Below are 21,734 nucleotides of genomic sequence, written 5' to 3'. Positions count from 1 at the left end.
AAGTTTCTGTTCATGTCCTTTGCCCACTTTTTGATAGGGTTGTTTGATTTTTTTCTTGCTGATTTTCCTGAGTTCTGAATAGATTCCAGTTATCGGCCCTTTATCGGATGTGTTGCATGCAAAAATTTTCTCCCATTTTGTAGGTTGTCTGTTTGCTCTTGCGACAGTTTCTTTGGCTGTGCAGAAGCTTTTTAATTTAATCAGGTCCCATTTATTTATTTTTGGGGGATGGACATGCTTGAAGCTCTGACTCGGGGGGTAGGTGGTGGCAAGGGCAACATACGTAACCTAAACATTTGTACTTCCATAATATGCTGAAATAAAAAAAAAATAGGAAAGGAAAGTCTTAGATACCCAGTTTTGTAGTCAGCTCTGGTAGCACTTAATGAATTATCTGGGACTATGGTTCATTAAAGACTATCTTTTAAATAAATTATTGGCATGTTATACAAGAGTAATGTTCCAAATCCACACACACACTTTCCCCTGCTCACAAAGGCAAATGGACTGGCCAAAGTTTGTTCCCAGCTACATCCTCATATTTACCCTTTATTGTCCAAGTAGTTTCCTGCTCTTCAAACCTTCCTTTCTGGATTTTTCTCTCCCCTATTAAGTTAGTATATTTACTTATCTTTTTATTGGACTGATTATTCTAAGGACAAGCTCTTAGTTCACTTTCAGAGTAAAAGGCTTTGTGCCCTTTTTTAAAGTTGGGTGGCAGCAAGCAGGTGGAATTTTCCTGACTGCTTGGTAACATTAAAAGCAGCCCCACAGATAAACAGCGGTTGGAGTCTGTGTAAAGATTATTCCCATCTATGTGTGGGGTAGAGATTTACAGCCTCTTAAAGGACCTAGTTTAGTCCTGATGCTTCTTCACACCAACCCCTTCCTTCTAACCTAAGCTCTTCCATCAATACAAAAAAATTCTTAGAATGCAGTAAGTTGACTTAATCATAATGCCTGTTTTTTTTCCAATATTGTTAAAATAAGCCGTATTACCAAGGTAAATTGAAGTTATTTTATGAAGTCCAGTAAGACAGGAGATGGAAATAATTTCAGTAATTTAAAAACTATTGATTTATGTAGAGACAATTCTCTGTAAAAAGGCTAGCTGTGCTCAAGGACCCTTTAAGAGTTAGAATTCTATGTCAATAATGTGTTTTATAAGTTCTCATTCTGAATACAGAAAGAACCTATTCCTTATTTTTAATTTAACCATTTTCTGTATAAAATTTTAAATATAAATTTGTTTCATGATAGATTTTTGATTTCCTATTTCTTTAGGCATCAGAGCTTATATCAAGAACAGATTCCATGTGCCTAACCTTGTGTCTTCAAAAAAAGCCAGCCTACCATAAACATTGTTTAATATTAAGTATTCTATCCATCAAACATGGATTTGAAACTAAATCCATAAATTTTTAACTAGTTTGAAAGTCAAGTATGTATGTTTGGGTAGTTTTAAGAAAGTATAACATAAAACAGCATTAGTAACTATTTTTATTCTCAAATTGATAAAAGCATTTAACATATACTTTACAGTATAAACAAATTAAGTCCTATACATTTTGGCTTATAAAGTGACTTAAAGTATTTCAAGCATTATATAATTCAATTTGTACAAAAAGTAAATTTCCAAATAAAGCTTTGGTTAGTAGAACTGATTATGTACTGTCAAATCCATTTTCCAAAGTTGTTCAAGAAAAAAACTCCATCCGTTAGCACAGGTATTTCTTGTACAATCAAAGCTTTTTACTATTTAGAAGGGGATATATTACAATAATTGCTTTTAATTTTTAAGTCTGAAACAGCCTTTTTTCTTCTCATTAATATGTGGCTGCAGGATAGAACACCATCACTTTTGAAAACCAAATTATGTATAAAATCATTTTTCACTTTATCCTTAGGAGGGTCTATTTTAAAAATAGATTAGATCTGTAAGACTGTTAGCTTCCATAGCTACTGAGATACTTTTTAAAAGTCATACTACTGAAGAGAGCCATTTCAAGCATTAATGTATTCCACTGGGGGTAAATCACTTCTAATTTCCTGTAGGAGGATAATATCTACTAGCACTAGTGGCCAGAATCAAAGTTTATATAACTAAATGTAGCCCCAAACTTAACATTTTTACAGACTCTACAATGTATGGATTACTTTTATTCATATGAAAGTAATATAAAATGCTACCTAACTTAAATATCAGTTTAACCAAATTAACAAGCACAAAACTATAGACATTTTCTTATTAAAATTTTCCAGTTCACTGAGCAGTATCTACTCAAAATTGATTATGAACTTAAATATATCTTCTTTTAAATTTACTGTTTATGCTGAACTGTACACTGGTGGCTCCTTTTATGGTTTCTTAAAATTCTACTTACATAACTATGTAATTCCAAAATGGAAAAATGAGCCATCACTAAAATTTACTGGAGACTAATATTCTTTCATGGAAACAATTTATAAACATTTTAGACCTCTATCTTCAATCATTTCAATTTGGCTTTTTTAAATACATAAGCTTTTCATTTTGATTACTGTTTAATACTTCAAGACTAGTTTAAACAAAGACAAACAAAACCAAGGAGAACTGTTAAAGCATTCCTTACTTTACATACAATGCCTCAAGTGCCACATACATAGTAACATATCACAAAAAAAGAATTAATATGGTTTAGCAGATTACAGAGCAAACCTAAACATTTATACAAAGCTAAACATTGCCTCCCTTCTATTACATTTATTGTCTTTCAATTTGATCTTGGCTCTGTGTATTATCCTTCTATAATAACCACTGTGTGACACTTATCAGTTTTCTGTGTTTATCAGTGTTCCAATTACTTATGCATACCTCTTTTTCTTTAAATTGCTATGTAACATTAGAGAACATTCATCTAATCTTTTTTATTAGATACGATATACCCTACATTTTTCTTACAAAATGCTCACTTTCCTGAGCTATATTGAACACCTTATAACAGGTGTATGTATAACTGAAGACCCTAAAATGTCAAGTTTACATTTTAAAAAATGCATAGAGAACATTTCAGAAAACCTATTAGTATTCACTTCTTGGGTATTATAATATAGAGGTTTTGTTTCCTTCAGACTATAAACTATTTAATCTTTATAACTGGTTATTACTTTCACATCTGAACCACATTTTAAAGAATATTTTCAGATTTGATTGCTATTAGGCTAAAGAAACAAATGGAGTTTTCTGACCAACAATGATTCATTGGTTTTCCAATAAACGACCCTTATATACTCACTGAAGATATCAAATTTCTGTGGCACAAAATAGAGTTATATAAGAACTATAGCAAATACATTTTTATTATAATACGTTTGCTTGAAGTTAAGGTGCTATTCATCATGCCCTATATCATGCAGTCTTTACCAAGTGGGCATCATGTCTGGAAACCACACCCTACCAAGATGCTTGGACACTTCCCAATGAATCTGTTCCAAACTATACTTTTGGTCAGGAATTAATACTTCTTCCATAATCGATAATTGAGACAGGCGGCCACCGCACATCTTCACAAACTCAACAAAGGCACTACATGAGACTTCACATTCCCCTAGTCCAATAGCTGACAAATTTTTGCAACGTTCTGCAATGCGAATCAACTCTTCATCAAGTGGCCGTAATCCATTAGCACACACTACTAATTCAACTAGTCTAGGGCAAGTCATTCCCACACGGCCAAGCACATCTTTGCTTACTGATCTCCCAAAGTAAAGATGGGTGGCAGGTATTTCATAACGAAAAAATGGGTCAAATTCCTCTTCATATAAAAAAAAATACATCACTAAGTTCACTTTGGGTGAATGTCTGATGAAAGCATCCCAGCTGCTCTTCTGAATAGTATGGAAGTGTGTCTGTCCAGGATTCTCACTGACTATATCGATGCGCAGATGTTCTAATCGAACATGTTTTTCAGAAGACAAAGCAAGTAGCAACTCATCACTTAATAAGTGGTAGTTCAGGGCTAGTTCTCGTAAGCCATGACACTGATCAGCCACACAAAGGATACCTTGGAAGAAAGAAAAAAAAAAACTAACTATTTACAAGATTTTATACAAATTCATCTGCTCAAAAATTCAATCGAGTATATGTTGTATATGCTGTTTTATGACAGTCTTGTAAGTTAAAAATAAAGTACATATTGTATAAAATTTTGCCATATTTTCCTTACTACAAAACTATACAATTTAAAATGTACTTACATAGTTGAATTAATAGAAGGAAAGTCACATTTTAAATTATTTTTTCTATAAGAAAATGAAACCAATTCTAAATCCAATACCTCAAAAAGAAATGAAGCTCACTTATCAACTCACAAAATAATAAATTATTAATAACTGTCATTTTAGAAATATACTATGACTAAGTAAGGTTTATCCCAGTAATGCACAATGTCATAATTTTTAAACAAATTATTACCAACATTAAATTTATAGGTTAAGCAAGAAAAATTACATGATCACTACAAAAGAGGCCAAAGGACATTTTCTGAAATTCAAACCCTAATCCTAATAGAAATAGGGTATGGCATAACCATATAAAACCATGACATATGTTAACTAAATATAACATTTACAAAATAAAGATTTCCATCAAATGATCAGAGTCTAATTGCTAATGGTATATAATAAACATATCAAATTTCTAAGAAAACATACCAAGATATCTACCACTAGATAAATGAATCAAAGATAACCACCCAATTCACATTAGTGGAAATACACAGTATGACTTTTGAAGCTGTAACACACCCAGAAAGTAGTTCCTTAAACAGTTCCCTATACTTATGGCACCATGCTTCATAACTGACTAAAACTATCATCCTAGTAACAGATGACTTTACCAAAGGTCAGTATTTGATTTCTGAAGTAGCCTTCTGTAAGAATTCTGACCCAAAGAGGCACCCTATACTACCTGATAAATAACTCAATCCATTTCTTTCTCATGTTTATAAACAGGGATAGAAGCAAAACATACACCATATTTTCATCTACTATTTACTGTATAAGTATGGTATGCCAGGTACTAGATATGTTACCTCACAAGTAATCAAAAAAATCTGGAAAACTAGGTATTATTTCTATGTTGAAGTAGAGGCAGCCAGCTAAAGACAGCAAAGCTGGAATACAAACACAGGCTGAGTGATTCTTAAGTTCATGCACTTAACTACTGCTTAAGAAGTGAAAAGACAGAGGCCATCAGTAAGCCAAAGCTTTCTAGCAGGGGGAGAAGAAAAGCAATATAATCAGATAAGAGATGAACTGAACCACCAGAATGAGTCACCAGAAGAAGGAATAATGGACATCTGTGCTTCACTATTCAGCCACCACAAAATTTCTGTTCTCCACAGATATGTATGTACTTTGAAATACAAATACACCCTGATCACTCAAGGTAACCTAAGCACATCTCTGTTCTTTGCAATCTCAAAAAGTTTGATATGTTTACTAAAAGGAAAGCAAACACATGGGAAACAGTAACTGAAGATGCAAATAAAAGAAACTTTGAGTTATCATTTAACAACTACTAAAGCAATTGTGACAGGCATAATTCTAAAAATGGCCCTCAAGATTCCATGACCTAATGTGTGGCATCTGTGAATGTGATATGGTATCTTACCCATGATTATGTTATATGGCATAGCTGGCCACATAAGATAAAGAGATTATCTGGGTGGTCCTAATTTAATCACACGACCCCTTTAAAAGCTGAGTTTTCTCTGGCTGCTTGCAGAATAGGAAGTCAAAGAGATTCAAAATGCAAACAGGACTTAAGTTATTGCTTGCTTTAAGATGGAGGGGGCCAAATATAGAGGCCCCCCCAAAAATAAAGAATGTAAGTAGCCTCTAAGAGCAGAGAGAGACCTCCAAGCAGCCTCTTGCTGTGAGCCAATAAGGAAATGGGATGTTAGTCTTACAGCCACAAAAAACTGAATTCAGCCAACAAACTGAATAAGTGTGAAAGTGGATTCTTCTCTAGAGCCTCCAGATAAAAGCCCAGCGTGCCTGACAATTTGACTTCAGCCTTTTAAGACCCTAAGCAGAGAAGGCAGTTGAGCCATACCTACAGCTCTAACCTACAGAACTGTGGAACTAATAAACAGGTGTTGGTATAAGCTGCTACATTTGTAGTTGGTAGTTATGCAGCAATAGAAAACTAATAAGTAGTTAGAAGTGTTTAAATACAAAGGTAAAATAAAACTAGTGAACTATTACAATTCAATAAAAAAGACAAATAACCTGATTAAAAATAGGCAAAGGATCTGAATAGACATTTTTCCAAAGAATATATACAAATAGCCAATAGGCACATGAAAAGATATTCAACATCATTAGTCATCAAAAAAATGTAAATCACAACCACGAGATACTATAGTTCACACCCACTACTAGGATGGCTATAAAAAAAAGACAAATAACAAGTGTTAGTGAGGATATGGAAAAGTTACAACCCTCATACACTGCTAGTAGAAATGTAAAATGGTGCAGCTGCTTTGGAAAACTATCTGGTGCAGCTCCTGAAATGGGTAAATGGAGTCACTATATGATCCAGCAATTCTACTACTAGGTATTTACCCAAGAGAAGTTAAATCTTATGTCCACACAAAAACTTGTATACGAATGTTCACAGCAGAATTATTCATAACAGTCAAAAGGTGGAAACAACTCATCAATTGATAAATAGATAAATCGTATATACAAACAATGGAATATTATTTGGAGATAAAAAGAAATGAAGGTCTCATACATGACAGAACATGGATGAACCTTGAAAATGCTAAGTGAAAGAAGCCAGACACAAAAGACCATATATGGCATGATTTCATTTATATGAAATGTCCAGGATAGGCAAATCTAAAGAGACGGAAAATAGATTAGTAGTTCCCTAGGACTGGTTGGGATGGGGATTTTAGTGGGCAATATCTAAGGGGTACATGGTTTCTTTTTGGGATAATGAAAATGTTCTAAAATTGATTGTGGTAATGAATGCACTACTCTGTCAATATACTAAAAGTCAATAAATTGTACACTTAAAATGAGAATTGTATGGTATATGAATTATATTTAAATAAAGCTGCTACAAAACTGGTATACTATTGGTGGTATTATAAATTTATGCAACTCATTTGGGGAAAAAAACGTGGCAAGAAGTATAAAAAAGATTTGGACCCTTTGACTTAAGAATTTGTCTTAATGAAGAAATTAATAGCAGCAAATTGCTATGAGTGGAAATAGTTAACTTTTTTTTAATCACAGCAAAAAAGTGGAAACAAGTTAAGCATCCAACCTTAAAAGAACTATAATGCAAATGTTGTTTTATCAATAAGGTGGAATATTAAGTAACTAAATGTTCATTAGTTCAAGCTGATAATGAGTGTCTTATATGTCAAGCACTGGTGCTAGGATGATAAAACTGCAACAGGAGCAAGACATCCTTACTGTAGTCGAAGACAGCAAATTATTAAACAAGGGAATCAGAGAAGATTATCAGAACACAGTGAGACCTAAATAATCAGGAAGATCAGAGTAGGACAAAAGGAGACTGGAGAAGGAACGAGAATAGTATTTCCTGTATGAATACCCAGACATGGAAGAAAACACAAGCATTCCAAAAACTGAAGGAGCTCCAAACACAGTATGCAAGTAAGAGAATAAAAAAAGATGATGCCCAATAGATAGGTAAGGGCCAGATCATGCTGGACCTTGTAAGTTAAGTAAGAAGTTTGATTGTTCTCTAAAGCACATGAGAAGTTTTAAAGGAAAGTGGAGAAACATAAATTTACATTTCAGAAAGATTATTCTGGTTGTAACGTGGAAAGCAGATTACTGAAGAGCAAGGCTGCAAATCAGGAAATCAGTTAAGAGGGTACTGCACAAAGATTATGGTGGTCTGGACTACAGTAGTCAGGGTAGAGATGGAGAAAGGTAGAGATTCAAGGAATATTTTGGTGGAGTGGCCAGACCTCAGTGACTGAAAGGATGCAGAAAGAATGGGTTGGAGGAATCAAGGATATCTATCAGGACCCTGACAACTAAATGGAGGTACCATTCACTGAGATAATAAAGAGGGAAGAGCAAGAGATTTAGAAAGGGAGAAGGGAAGTTCTTTAGTCTGAAGTACTAGTGAGATATTCTACGACACTGGGCTGTTGGCAGTTCAACATATAGCTCTGGAGTTCCAGAGACACCAAAATTAGGAGGTAATAGCATACAGAACATAACTGAAGCCAAAGAAAATGACACTGCCCAGAACTCACAGAGTACAACAAAAATGTAGCCAGTACAGAATACAGTGAAACACCAAAATTTAAAGAAAGAAAAAAGAAACCAGCAAAGGAAACAGAGTTAGGAACAATCAGGGAGGAAGGAGGAAAATCAGGAGTGTGCTATCAAAAAGCAAGTCACTAGCGTCAAAGGTACCTAGAGGTCCAGTTATGGACAACTGTAACAACTATATGAAATGGAAAAACTTTGCTAAAATGTTTGGTGAAGAAAGTAGAATAGAAAATTGCCCATCATTTCAAATTAGAGAAAGAAACTGTCCAAATATGCAAAATACATATAGAAAATATGTAAATGTGTTAAATTTTCAATTAAAATCTTCTGTGGTTATACTCTTCAATTAAAAATTGTTACAAGTGTTCTTTTTCTTCCCTTCCCTTCATGCACAACTAGTCCAAAACTCATTAGGTGGGACCAAGCAAGCTTATAGTATACTATCAGAACTGAGGTGTATATTTAATAAAAATAAATGAACATGGTACATGCCAGGATAAAGAAAATAATAAGCTCACAGTTTCACAGAGAAACAAAAGACCCAAAGGCTCTCACAGTGTGTGGCAAATGCTATCAACTAGGTTCAGAACGCTACAGAAATATACAAGTGGAGGATCAAAACCAGGAAGGAGGAGGGGGATCAAAACAGGTTAACACCTGAGCTGAATTCTGAAGCCTGGGATGGAGTCAGATGAAGAAGTCAAAAAAAATTTAGAAAGTATTCCATGGGGTACAGTGCACTGACCACACACAAAAGTAAAAACTGTAGTTCCATAGGGCTCAAGTAAAAGCTACCCATGAGTCAGTAGCAAAACAAGATTAAATAGATAGGTAGAGGTCAAGATACAAAGGACCTCGTATACTATGAAGCCAGGAGGCACAGACCTTACTCTCACCGCAGACCAATACAATGGATAGTAAAACGTGATCAGGGTCACATAGGAAGTTAACTGCCAAAATGTATTCTTAACTTCTATTTTATATTACCTTCAATGATAATGTGTAAATGGCAGAGAAGGCTAGGAAAATACAACGGCAGACTCAGCTATTCCTGTCACCAAGACCTCCTTGTGGGAGACTTGGGGAGAATAAATAAGCAATCTCCATCCAAGAGGGAATAATTTCCTCCTCGGGGGAAGGCCAGGTTTTAGTTATGGCAAGAAGGTAGGAAGTGTTTTGTAAAGAGATCAAAAATTTAACGTTGTCCCTTAAAGCGGCAGTCCCCAACCTTTTTGCCACCAGGAACCAGTTTCATGGAAGACAATTTTTCCATGGCCTGAGGGGGGCGGGGGGCCGGTGTTGTGCGTGTGTGGGGGGGTGTAGAGCTCAGGCGGTGATACACGGCCCATTTCCTAACAGGCCGCAGACAGTACCAGGCCATGGCCCAGGGTTTGGGGGCTGCAGCCTTAAAGAGCAGGGTTCCCAAATAACACAGCTAAAGGACTGGCAAAGATGTCAATAGCGGCAGGAGTCAGGAATGAAGCAGCAGAAAGTATCATGAAATTTGGGTTTATAATTATTTTTCAATACAAACCATCTGGAATTTAAATAATCTCAAATGAATAATGTAGTAATGCTCAGAAAATTCTATACAAGAGAAGACAAAGAGTTTTTATCATGCTATCCCCAATTTGATAGGCTCTGAGCTCCAAAATTCAATCTTAGGAACAGCATTATCTCGCAAAATATAAGGCAACCACTTAAGTAGAACTTCTTCTCCCTCTACATAGTGAGAAGCAAAACAATTATGTAACTGCTCTAACTCAAAAATCTACCCTGTTAGCTCAACTACAATTAGAAAAAATTCTATTTTATCTGACTGGGCACTTCAGATAGACATCATAATTGTCCCTTCCTCTTTTTTTTCTATGTATTACATTACAAGTATTTGTATGTGAAAGAGATGAAATAGTCATATTAACTAACCCCCCTTCAAGGTTAATGATCACAGTTTTTCTTAATTTGATGAATACATCAATACATTTTACTAAAATGTGTCTGGCAAAAAAACACAAAATACCTGCTGGAGAGACGTGAGGACAGCTGCTCATTTTCAGCAACTTAAGTGTATCACTGTTGTTGGCCACTAGTACTTTGAGGGATGGATCATCTACTGGAGTATCATCTATCTTAAGCGAGGACAGGGATTTAGAGTTTACAAACACAACTGTCAGTGCAGAGATGAAGTGAGACTGGAAAGCAAAAAGGAAAAAAAAAAAACCATTGTTTCAGTTTTTAGAAATGAGAATCGAAGGGTTTCCATATAATACTCAATATGCTTTATCTGAACCCTAATGATATATTTCATAACTGTTTCAGGGGTAGCACCCCTTCACTCTGTTGTTGAGAAATATTCTAAAAAAAAAAGATGACTATCTGCCATCTTTGAGGACAGCCTTTTTACCTGTGGAAGAAAAACTGATTTCAAACCTCAGGATAAGGTGGCCCTAAATCACAGCAACCATTGCCAAGTAAAAAGAGAAATTCTGGAACCCAAGGTGAGAATACCTCTCAGACACTTCATTTCACCACATCTGGAAACCCTATTCTAGTGTTCTGGAAAACAAACTACATTTTTTCTGTTTGATAGTTATGACGATTAAAATAGTAATAACTATAAACACAATCATTAAAAATTAATATAACAATCAATTCAAAAGCTATGAAAGGCTCGTTGGGAACACGGAAGCTCATAAAAAATTTGATTCTAAAACAATCAAAATCATATTTAAATATGATTCCAAATGTAAAACTCCCAAATGTTACATTATCTACAGTATTTTCAATTTTAATGTATTTTGTTGACAAATGTACCAATGTATCATTCAATGTATCATATACACATAAGCATCTGTTGGACACAGAATCTTACCTAAAGGAACCACTGTAGAGAAACAGGAATTAAAGCATGCTCAAAGTATGCAACTCTGAATCATAGTTAAGCAGCTATATAAACAATGGGTAAAGAATCCAGGGAAGTAAAAAACAAAGGCCAATACATGCTTTAACACATTCCTCTATATAACCAACTTCACTCTCTACTTAGCTTTATAAATTCTCTAAAGCAGTGAAAAAGGATGAGGGCAGGCTAATAGTCAAGAAAGTACAATGAAACATTACCTTCTTGGTCACATTCCCTTATTTACTTTTTCCCTACTATGATTAAGTAACTGGTTGACTACTTAAATTTTGATTAACTATCTAACTACTTAAATGATAACATCTTTTGCCTAATATTTTCATATCAAACTCAATTATATTTTGTACAATCACATTTCTTCACTCGTATGCTCATGACTGCATCACTGACATCTTTCCCCATTTCTCCAATTTAGCTCTAGTCAGACAGATTTCTTCTATGTTCTCTTCGGTTCTCTCAGGATTTCCAAAATATAGCAACACCCTATTTCAATCTCCTACAAAGCCATAAAAATAAAACAAAAAAAGGAGAACAATATGAGCATCCTAGACCCATTTAATAAGGAAAGCAGTCTTAGCTGCATCAATATTTCCTAATCAGTATGCACAGCAATACCCAATAAAATAAAAAGGAAATTAAATTATGTTCAACATACCTTTTAATGTGCTATATCTTATATATACCATATGTGTGATAGGTATATTTGTTTTAATTATGGTAGGTACACTGAAAATTCAATTCAAAACATTTCATTCCCACATGAAGCTTGAACATGATACTATTCTGTGTAACCGTTTCTTAGAGCAAGGTCTTTGAACCATCTTAATCAGAATCACCTGGACTACTTGCAGATGAAACACCGTGGCCCCAAGGAAAAATATTTTTTTTCCTAGTGTGGCAGTCAGTGTGTTAAAAGGGTGTCTATAGTTTAGTTTCCAGTAATACTGAATATTAACCTACTGAACATTAGCTAACATCCTTAGCTGCCTTTCTAAAACTGCATTCTTATTTTTCTATTTGAAGAGAAGACTAATTATGTGTAGGATCATGTTAGAACATATGTATGAATATAAAGTTAATTCTTTACCAAAAAAATTGTAGTCTTGAAATAAAATCTATAAATTAATCTAAACTGACTAACTTTGCTCGAGAATAAATCTTCACAGAACACTTGTCAGAAGATTTTATAAGTCAGCTATACCTGTTCTCAATACTGGCAGTCTCTACTTTTGATTCTAACTTCACCAATCTGTTCTGAAAGCCCAAAAAGGAGCATCTATTGTGTGTCTTTTTTCTAATATGCTTGTTTCCAAGTTTTACTTACCTACTTTCTTTTAGTACTTCCTATAGAATCCTCTGTAAATTCATTTACCCTTTAACTTTACCAATGAAGAAGTACAAGGTGACTAAAAAAAACAAAAGCTGGCCAGGCAGGGTGACCCACGCCTACAATCGCAGAGACTCAGGAGGCCAAGGTGGAAGGATGGCTTGAGGCCAGCAGTTTGAGACCAGCCTGAGCAACACAGTGAAACTGTGTTTCTACAAATAATTTTAAAAATCAGCTGGGCATGGTGGCATGCTCCTGTAGTATCAGCTACTTGGGAGGCTGAGGCAGGAGGATCGCTTGAGCCCAGAAGTTCAAGGCTGCAGTGAGCTATGATTGTGCCACTGCATTCCAACCTGGGTGAAAGAGTAAGACCATCTCAACAAAAGAAAAGAAAAAAAAAGAAAACAGAAAAGCCTTTAAAAAAATACTATCTCTTAAATATTCTAAATAGTAACTGTTTTCCATTATGTATATATACTACTTTTCTTACACTCTCACTGTCAATACAAAAACAGGGTAGGCTTTCCCTGGATATCTCAGTAACAGATAATAAAGCAAAACCAGCAGATACCTTTGGTAAGTCCATAAAGCTTGGTCGGGCAGTTGAAATAAGTCCAAGTGTTTTTAAAGAGCAGTTCACAAGTTGTGATAATATATCACAAGCTGCTTCAGCTGATTCTTTGCTGCTGTCCACCTTGGAAAAGAAAATATCATTTACCCATGTACATATTTACATGTCTCTGTGCATATCCTAATTTTATAAAAGCAAGAAACATAGTTATTAATTTATTTCATTTAACTTAAAGAATATTTATTGTTTCAATCATCCACCCTCATCTAAAACTTTAGCCTTTTCTGAGTCTCTCTGAAAAATTATAAGGGCAATTGTCAAGACAGCTTGCATTACAACAAAATACATATTTAATGTTGAAAGAACTTGGTTTTTGCATTCATTTATTCCAAAAAGATTGTATAAACTAATGGAGTAAATCAATTTATAGTCTTTGAAAAATAATTATAAATTTGGTAGTGGATCAAATGATATAATGTAAATACAGAGTGTCCCAAAAATCTCTATACAAAGGAAAAATTTTGTAATGAATACTTTGTAAATAAAGGTACATTTAGCTATAATTTCCCATTTTCCTTATGTATGGCAACTTATAGGACACCCTTTATAGTTCCTAATGGTACAGATTTACTCAGAATGTTCAGGTGAATCACAACCTAGGATTCATCATTAATGTTAGTAATAGAAAGATGAATGCAAAGTAAAATGAGAGACTCCAACCAGTCAGGCATGAAAATCTGAACCAAATAAGATGTATATTCTTCTACGTAGACATTTCCTGGGGGAAGGGTAATATGGCCAAACTCCTCCTCAATGATTCAAGGAGCCCTTCTATCAAAAAGTTAGTTGTTCCCTGGGTTAAAAAGCATCTTAGAATAGTAAAAAGTAACATCATTACTTTAACCTTCAAATTCATGTACATTATTTTATACCTAAAATGTTAAAAGCTGGTTGTAAAACTAATGTACTAATTTATGTTACAGTTTCAGAGCTGTTTATATGTGGTCCCATGACCAGCAGCATCAACATCACCTAGGAACTTGTTAGATATGCAAATTCTCATGCCCAACCCAGATCATCTGAATCAGAGACTTTGGGGGTGAGACTCAGCAATCCTTAGCTTTACAACTCCTCCAGGTGATTCTGATGCACACAAAGTTTGAGAACCATTGTTCTACACTAATAATACTGACTACTAACCTCTTTGGCCCATAGTCAGTGATGACTTTAACATTATCAAGAGAACCCAGAAGAATTCTGTGATGTGGCTCTTTTTGTAAATTATTTCCTCAGGAAAATAAGCAACCCTAATAAGAATGTTAAACTTATAGCACAAATGGTTTTATGAGGGTTATATAAGTTGTATACACCTGAACTGTGTCAGAGGGCTGTAAAACAGAAATAAAGATGACTGGCCAATCTACCGGATGGAATTGGTCTTTAAGACCTATCAGATGACAGATCCCATTTCATTTATCTCATCACTGCATGATTTCCGATACCTTCCCTCTAGCACAGAAAAGAAACAAACAGTTCTCTTTGGCATTCTTCCATGTACCCTTTTCTATTTCTAAATAAAACCTTTTATGTAAAGTTTCTATGCCTCCTTTTTACTTGAAGGTCTCATATCAAAAAGCCATCAACAAACAATACTCAGTCCCTGTTAGAAATAGTAGTAATTAAGTTCTACTCAATTATAATCTCCCCAATTTTTATTTTATCATATATTTCTTTTCCTCAAATTTGTTCACAATAATTCAATGTAACTACAGCCTTGGTCAATGAGCTATATTTATTTGGTGGCTGCTTTATTTAGTGGCTGCTTTTGCTCTTTTAAGAACTAATAATTATAATATAATGGAGTAATTTAGCTCCATCAATTATCAGAATATTTTCTGACATCTTGTAAGGCATGCAATAATTCTAAATTTTTAAGCACTTTCCCTAAATAGACAAATATTTTAAAGACATGAGAAGATATACTAGCTTAGGACACAAAAGCCACTAAAAATGACTTAGTTTTTAAAAGAAGGATTTAATATATATATTACCTTGAAGCTCACATATTGTAGATGGTTTGAATGTCTTTTAATAATCTGTTTGATCAGCTCTGGATGTGTAGCTTTCAAATAAGATGTAGCTGGTTGATTCAGTTCAAATTCAAAACATCTCCACAAGTCAGGCATGTGGAATACCTGGTTCCAGTTGCGGCAAACTTGTGAAGCATGAGCCCGGTCAAGAAGAGGCAAATACTTAAATATTTGGAGAATAATATCCTGAAGGAGATTACCCCAATCACAAGTCTGAGAATGCTCATTTGTAGTCCTCAGTTTCTTGGATTTCTCTGCAGTATCTTCTTCTGATGAATTACGGTCACTATCTCTTCCTCCTCGTTTCATCCTATTCAGAAAAAACGCATCATTTTTTTTTCATTCTACTTAATTTTTAAATAGAAATAAATTCAAAATTCATACTTCTATCACTAGGATGTGAATATGTATTTATACATACAAACAAATATGTAGGAAGAACTGGATAATTGAAGGAGAATATCAAAACAAATTATAATAAAAAAGGGTGATAAAGACCAACTATGATTTTACAAATGCTACATATTTTTGGCAGGTGTTTTTAAACATTTACATTTATACTGTACTACTTGGGGGTAAGTTTATTGCGACTTTGAAATTAAACCAAGAATTTCTATTTCAGAAGTTGTGTTCAACTAACTAAAATGAATATGAAAGAAAACCTACAGTGATACTTTCTAAAGGTTTCTTAAAAGTCATCTAAAGATATGTGCTATATTTGAGTTCTGAATTCAAGGCAATCCAGGGTCCCAAGAACTTCCAGGAAGGATGTGAATTAAGTAGCCAACAGATCTTCCACACTGAATAGTCTGTAATATATGTTACAGCCAGACATTTCCAACCTCTGCTTAAAATAAGTAAATCCACCCCTACTATGCATTGTTTGGTCTGGAATGTGGTTTCTTCTTCAAACACATCACTTACTGGTGCGAAATTTTCCCCAAGTTGTGTTTCTGACTTACACCTACGTGTTTATTCTACGTATTCTTAATACCTTCATTCCATTTGTTTCTTTGAAAGATAGTCTTTTTATGGCAAAATAGTATGGTTAAAGAGCTCTGGAACCAGGCTCCTTGGGTTTGAATCTTGGCTCTACCTCTCACTGGCTATATGACTTTGAGCAAATTACTTGACCTTCCTGTGCTTCAGTTTGCAAAATGGGAATAATAAGACACAGCGTTCTTGTGAGGAATAAAACAGTACATAAAGGCTTTTTGAAAAGAGAGATGACTGTTGGAACTCCAGTACAAGAAAGCAGTCCAGTACTAAAGACATTAAAGTGCCAGACACAGTAAAAACAGAAGTTACCAATCAGAAGGCAAAGAATGATCTTATTTTTGTTTTAAAATGAAGTGCGTGTGAGAGAGCAAGCAAGCGTGAGCGTGCAGTCTTGTGTTGGAGAAACACACGCTGGAAGTACAAGTCACCAAATTATTATAGTAACCAACAGTAGCTAGTGGGATTACAGGTGATTTTCTTTTTTTTTACACATTTCTTTCAATGTCAATACATTACATCCTAATCAGATTTTTTTTTAAAAAAGTCTCGTTTTGGCTACAGTAGCTCACGCCTGTAATCTTAGCACTCTGGGAGGCGGAGGCAGATCACTTGACACCAGGAGTTCAAGACCAGTCTGAGCAAGAGCGATCTCTACTAAAAATATAAAAAATTAGCCTGGCATTGTGGAGCATGCTTGTAGACCCAGCTACTCAGGAGGCTGAGACAGGAGGACCACTGGAGCTCAGAAATTTGAGGCTGCAGTGAGCTATGATGACTCCACTGCACTCTAGCCTAGGAGACAGAGCGAGACTCTGTGTCAAAAACAGAGTCTTGCTTTGATTTGCTAGTTGGAAGGGAAGTATAGCAGGCCCTAAACTAAACGGGGTAACTGCAGACACTCACTAGTATTCTTATTTAGAGCCTGCAATGCTTTTCTTTTGTTCCTAGAGAACAGTTCTGGCAGGATAGTGGTTTGCACCTAAACTTGGGGTCATGGCCTTTCAAAAGGATGGCGTGTGGCTCCAATTCTCTTCTGGCATATCAGCACATAGGAATTTCTGGTTCCTGTGTGGGATGATGGATGTGCATATGCATGACTATAAACCAAGTATGTCTCTGCAGACTTTCTCCATCCAGCAGCTAGCAAAACTTATAAAAAAGGACTGGGGGATGGACAGTAGAAAGTGAATGACAGCGGCCATTGGACTTCATGCCATGAAAGTCAGTCCAGGAGGTCTTAGCACATGGGCAATAAACTGTCTATTCATCATGGCTCCTACTTCCAACTGTGTGAATAAAGTGAAGTAAATGATGTTTATCTTATCGAGCAGGGGAACAGGATGGGAGACAACAGAATGACAGATGTGACAGCAAGAGGGTAGGTAGTTTTACGGAAGACTGCGACTTATGTATAAATCTAAAAAAGAGTTTTCTTAAATGTGTTTAAAGAAAAGGTAGTATAATCTACAGAGTAACATTTAATATAAAAAACACTCTCCTAATAATAATGACCCACTAGAGGTTAAGATAACATTGTCATTATGACCCATTTTTCTGCTTTAATTTATCCTGAAAGCTTACTTTAATGTTGGTATATAAAATTTGGGTCAAAGAACAAAGTGTTTGCCACCCAGGGCTTATAATTTCTCTTCTGACTACCTGAAACTACTCAGAATTTTGAGATACAGAGATTCAAAAAAGAATGAGGCAGTCTTCATAATTTCTACACCTTATTACAGAATGTTGATTGCCTGTTTCTGAAGAAAAGTCTTCTAAAACCAGAACTATTCAACTTAAAGATGGAATGATTCATTTTACCTTAGCGTGTATGGATACATAAATGAAAATAAAATGGTAGCCTTATTCCCATAATCTTTGTTAATATCTTGCTGGTCATAACAACAGAAATTTTCTTTTGTATGTTATAGCCCTACTTTAAATAAATCATATTTCAATATTTTCCAAGTTCAGGGGGGAAGAAGTTGACAAATATTTTAAGAAGTATGCAAAACTAAGGTACAGTTATCTCTTGACTTAGATATAAAAAGACTATCTGATCACCAAAGTATATTTTAAGCACTTACTAGTTTATGAGTAGCCGAACAAGTCTCTAAATTATCATACCTAATAAAACTGTAATGTCATAATTATAATACATTAAGCAATAGAAAATATGTAAGGCCAAATTCCAATAAAGATGGCCTCTGTCCTAACCTCATTAATGCACGAAAATACAACAGAAGTGAGTGGGCACCTAATAAAAATTTTAAATGTCAATTTTTCCAAGTCGGTACCATTTATTCATGCAAAAATTTACAGTGCTTCCAAAAGTATTTTACTGAATCTATTTACACATGAAACTCTGCTGTAAAAAAGTTAAACAATTCAGAGCACCCACCAGTCTGTAAATAATTTACATCAATGTACTTTATATTTCCTACTTTTAATCAAAGTGAAAACACCTCTTATATTTGAACAAAAGGAGTGCAGAGAACCAAGCTACACAATAAACGTCAAGGAGACTCTCTAGAATATGAAAACCAGGCCTCTTCGGGGCTCTGGTAGTTTAAATTCCTACAATTCCAGGCCCCAAATAATGCAACTTAAGCCCCTAGAGCTTTCTGGTGAGGGACTGATATTACCACCGAGTGCCAAAAAGCAAACTAATGAGGAAAGACTACAGACTAGCTGAGCAGCACAGGGAGTTAGTGAGCTCACTAAACATTTCCATAAACTGAAAGGAGCAGTCAGATGAAGAGAGGAAGAGAACACTTAGCTGTGTGACCCTCATTGTATCAGGCACTTCTATGTACACTGGGCGTGCAGTTAATTTTAAAAGCCCATTTGTACTTAGCTCTGAAACGCTTTGGCATCCCATTTCCTTTATGTTTTGTTTTGACTAATATCAAAATTAATATGCATTCTTTGGCTGAAATACAATAAAACAACAGAAAAAGGTCAACTCTCAGAACTAAATGGTAGGGAGAGCATGGTGATGAAAATGAGTCCGGTGGTCATACATAGATAACTGAGGTGGCATTTCTGTAAGTATTTCAAGGGTAGCAGAAACTAACACTTTTTTTTCAAGTTAGTGTCTAAAAGATCTGGACCACTCGATTGGACAGTACTGGCAACATCAGAATGACCGTCTCTCTCAGCTCGTCCTCAGCTTGGAGACGCAGACCTATTTTACCGGGCTGCTTCCTAATCGCTGCCTGCAACAGGCTGCTCACGCTGAAAGCGGGCGTCAAGCTGTTCATCACAAGTTGACCAAGTTTTCCACTCGGCTACGCGGCGAGGGTGTCCCCTCCTCCCTGCACCACCTCCACGGACTGGCTTTCCCTAACTTAACTAACGCGCCCTGCCCTCCGCAGTGTGCTTTGACATCTCAGTGCCTCTCGTTTCTCAGGCTACCAGCGCGGGCGTTGCTGCCGCCCGAAGAGCCTCGCAGAGCGCGAGCTCCACGGTGCCTGTCACCAATACCGGCCAAGGGTAATAAAGCCGGGCAAGAGCCACGGCACACGCACCACGCCTTGTTGACATGTTTTGAAGCAGGCACTGCGGGGAAACGCCCCCGAGCAGGCTCCAAGGTCTGGCGCCGCGCCCCACGCCGCGCCTGGCGCTCCCGAGGGCCGGGACGCGCCCCCGGGCCCGCCCACCAGCGCTCGGCGGACCCCTCCTCCCTGGCCCCACCATGGCAGCGGGGCGCGGCCCTACCCCTCCGCCGTTACCTGCTGCCGGGAGCGGCTTCCCCCACACACCACCCCGTGCTCCGAGGACGGCGGCGGCGGCTGGTCCCCAGGCTCTCACATGAGGCCCCCCGAGGCCCCCGCTCCGCGCTCCCGCCGCCGCGGCCCCCCGCGCTCCGCCCGCATCCGAGACGCTGGTCCCGCGGCGGGCGCCAACGCGGCTCCACCTTTGCGGCTCAGGCTGCCCAAGAAGGAGCCTTCTTTCCGAGTCCCGCGCTGTCCGCGTTCTGGTACCGGGACCCGGGTCGCCGCCAGAGACTTCCTCAGCAAGCTGCGGCCACCGCTAATGCCCCTGCGCCTCGGCCCACAAACGGAGTCCAAAATGGCGCCCAGGGCTCGCGGCCGCGCGCTTTCCCTGGCGCGTCTCCGCCCGACAGGGGCGGGGCGGGGCCGCGCCCAGGCGGGAGCGCGCGCTGCCGCCGGCCTCCGCCTCCCGGTTCCAGAAGGACAGTCCTCCGCCTTCTTGCCCGAGACGTGACGCCTGCTTTGAGGGGATTTTTTTGTTTTGGAGCAGAATATGTGAGGGCTGGAACTAGCTAGTTGCCGAAGAGACTCTTTGCCGTTGAAACTGCAAAGTTTAGGGAGGTGGAGCAGAAAAAAGGAAGGAAGGAGTGTCTCCCGAGACTGCCGTAACTGGGCCGCTGGTTCCACTGGCGGGACGATAAACAGTGGCCGCCGACAGCGACACACCTCGGAGGAGGAGGCGCGGCCCTGGGGCGGCCACTCCCGGCGCCTTGCGACCGCAGGGGCTCAGTACGGTCTCTAAAGGTAGACACACAGCATGTGCACGTACGTGATGTTTAAAAAACTCCAAGGAAATACGTCAGGATGGTGACAGTGTTAACACTGAGATTACAGACGGTTTTTATTTTAAAATTATTTGGATTTTCCAGTTATTCTATTAACAAAATAATTTTTATCTTCAGAGTTAGTACTTTTTAAAAACCACCTTTGCTTTATGAAGTACAATCCCTGAAATTTGTAAATAGCTTTCTGAAACACAATGGGGAAAGTGTAAAGGAGTAGGCGGCTATTTAAAAGAGAACCTCTGGTGAAGCCTTTCGTAAGGTAGAGCAACTTTGTGGGTAACTGCTGCCTAGTGACTTGTTTTAAAAGTTCGGATTTTTGGATACTGGGCTTTCTTGAGGTTAGAAACATCGTTAGGTGCAAAAGTTAACTTGAATCACGCACCATCCGTCCCCGACCCGCAAACAAAGAAAAAAAAATGAGAGAGAAAGTAATTTTCCATCTAAAGATGTCTGAAGTCTCTGATCCTTGCGTAAGAGACTGGAAGGCAGTGATTGATGTCCATGGGGCTCTCCATTCTTCCTTTTCCCCAAGAAATTGAGCTAGGGTGCCATATGTAAAATTGCATTAAGATTCAATGTGGAGAAATGCTGGTGGTTTTTAGTTTTTTTTTTTTTTTTTTTTGGAGGGCCTGGCCAGCAGATCATCAAGTCGAACTGTACGAAGTCTCTAGCAGCATAATAATGTGGATTTACCTGAACTGCAACATTTTTTTTAGGTCCTTCAGTGACTGAATGATGAGCAATGATGGGATGTTGTAACAAAGGCAGGGGTAATTATTAGAAGAAGGAAAATAAGTCAAATACAGACTCATTATTTAAACCTAGTTCAATAGTATAAAAGATCAGCAAAACTCATTATATCAAGTCAGCAAACATAATGAATATAGATTATATCACATTACTATTATATCACATTAATATTATATATTACACTCCAGAGTCCTTTTTTTTTTCTGCTA

General features: G+C 37.0%; 1 protein-coding gene across 2 annotated transcripts; it reads right to left on the bottom strand.

Moving 5' to 3' along the window:
- Positions 1-1,480: 1,480 nt before the first annotated feature.
- Positions 1,481-20,321, bottom strand: FBXL3 (F-box and leucine-rich repeat protein 3). Of its 2 annotated transcripts, none has more exons than XM_012637766.1 (5): positions 19,949-20,321; positions 15,180-15,528; positions 13,129-13,251; positions 10,331-10,502; positions 1,481-4,043 (listed from the first exon to the last, which is right to left on the bottom strand). In XM_012637766.1, the coding sequence occupies exons 2-5, from the start codon at positions 15,525-15,527 to the stop codon at positions 3,400-3,402; spliced, it is 1,287 nt and encodes a 428-aa protein (XP_012493220.1). In that variant the 5' UTR covers position 15,528; positions 19,949-20,321; the 3' UTR covers positions 1,481-3,399. The 2 variants fall into 2 exon arrangements, with proteins under 2 accessions (XP_012493220.1, XP_012493221.1); XM_012637767.1 differs by having other exon boundaries at positions 1,484-4,043; positions 20,134-20,290.
- Positions 20,322-21,734: the final 1,413 nt, after the last annotated feature.

The sequence above is a fragment of the Propithecus coquereli genome, unplaced genomic scaffold, assembly GCF_000956105.1.
Source record: "Propithecus coquereli isolate 6110/MARCELLA unplaced genomic scaffold, Pcoq_1.0 Scaffold123, whole genome shotgun sequence".
NCBI classification, from domain to species: domain Eukaryota; kingdom Metazoa; phylum Chordata; class Mammalia; order Primates; family Indriidae; genus Propithecus; species Propithecus coquereli.
Note: the sequence above shows the minus strand (reverse complement) of the source record. Positions and strands in the feature narration are given on the sequence as shown.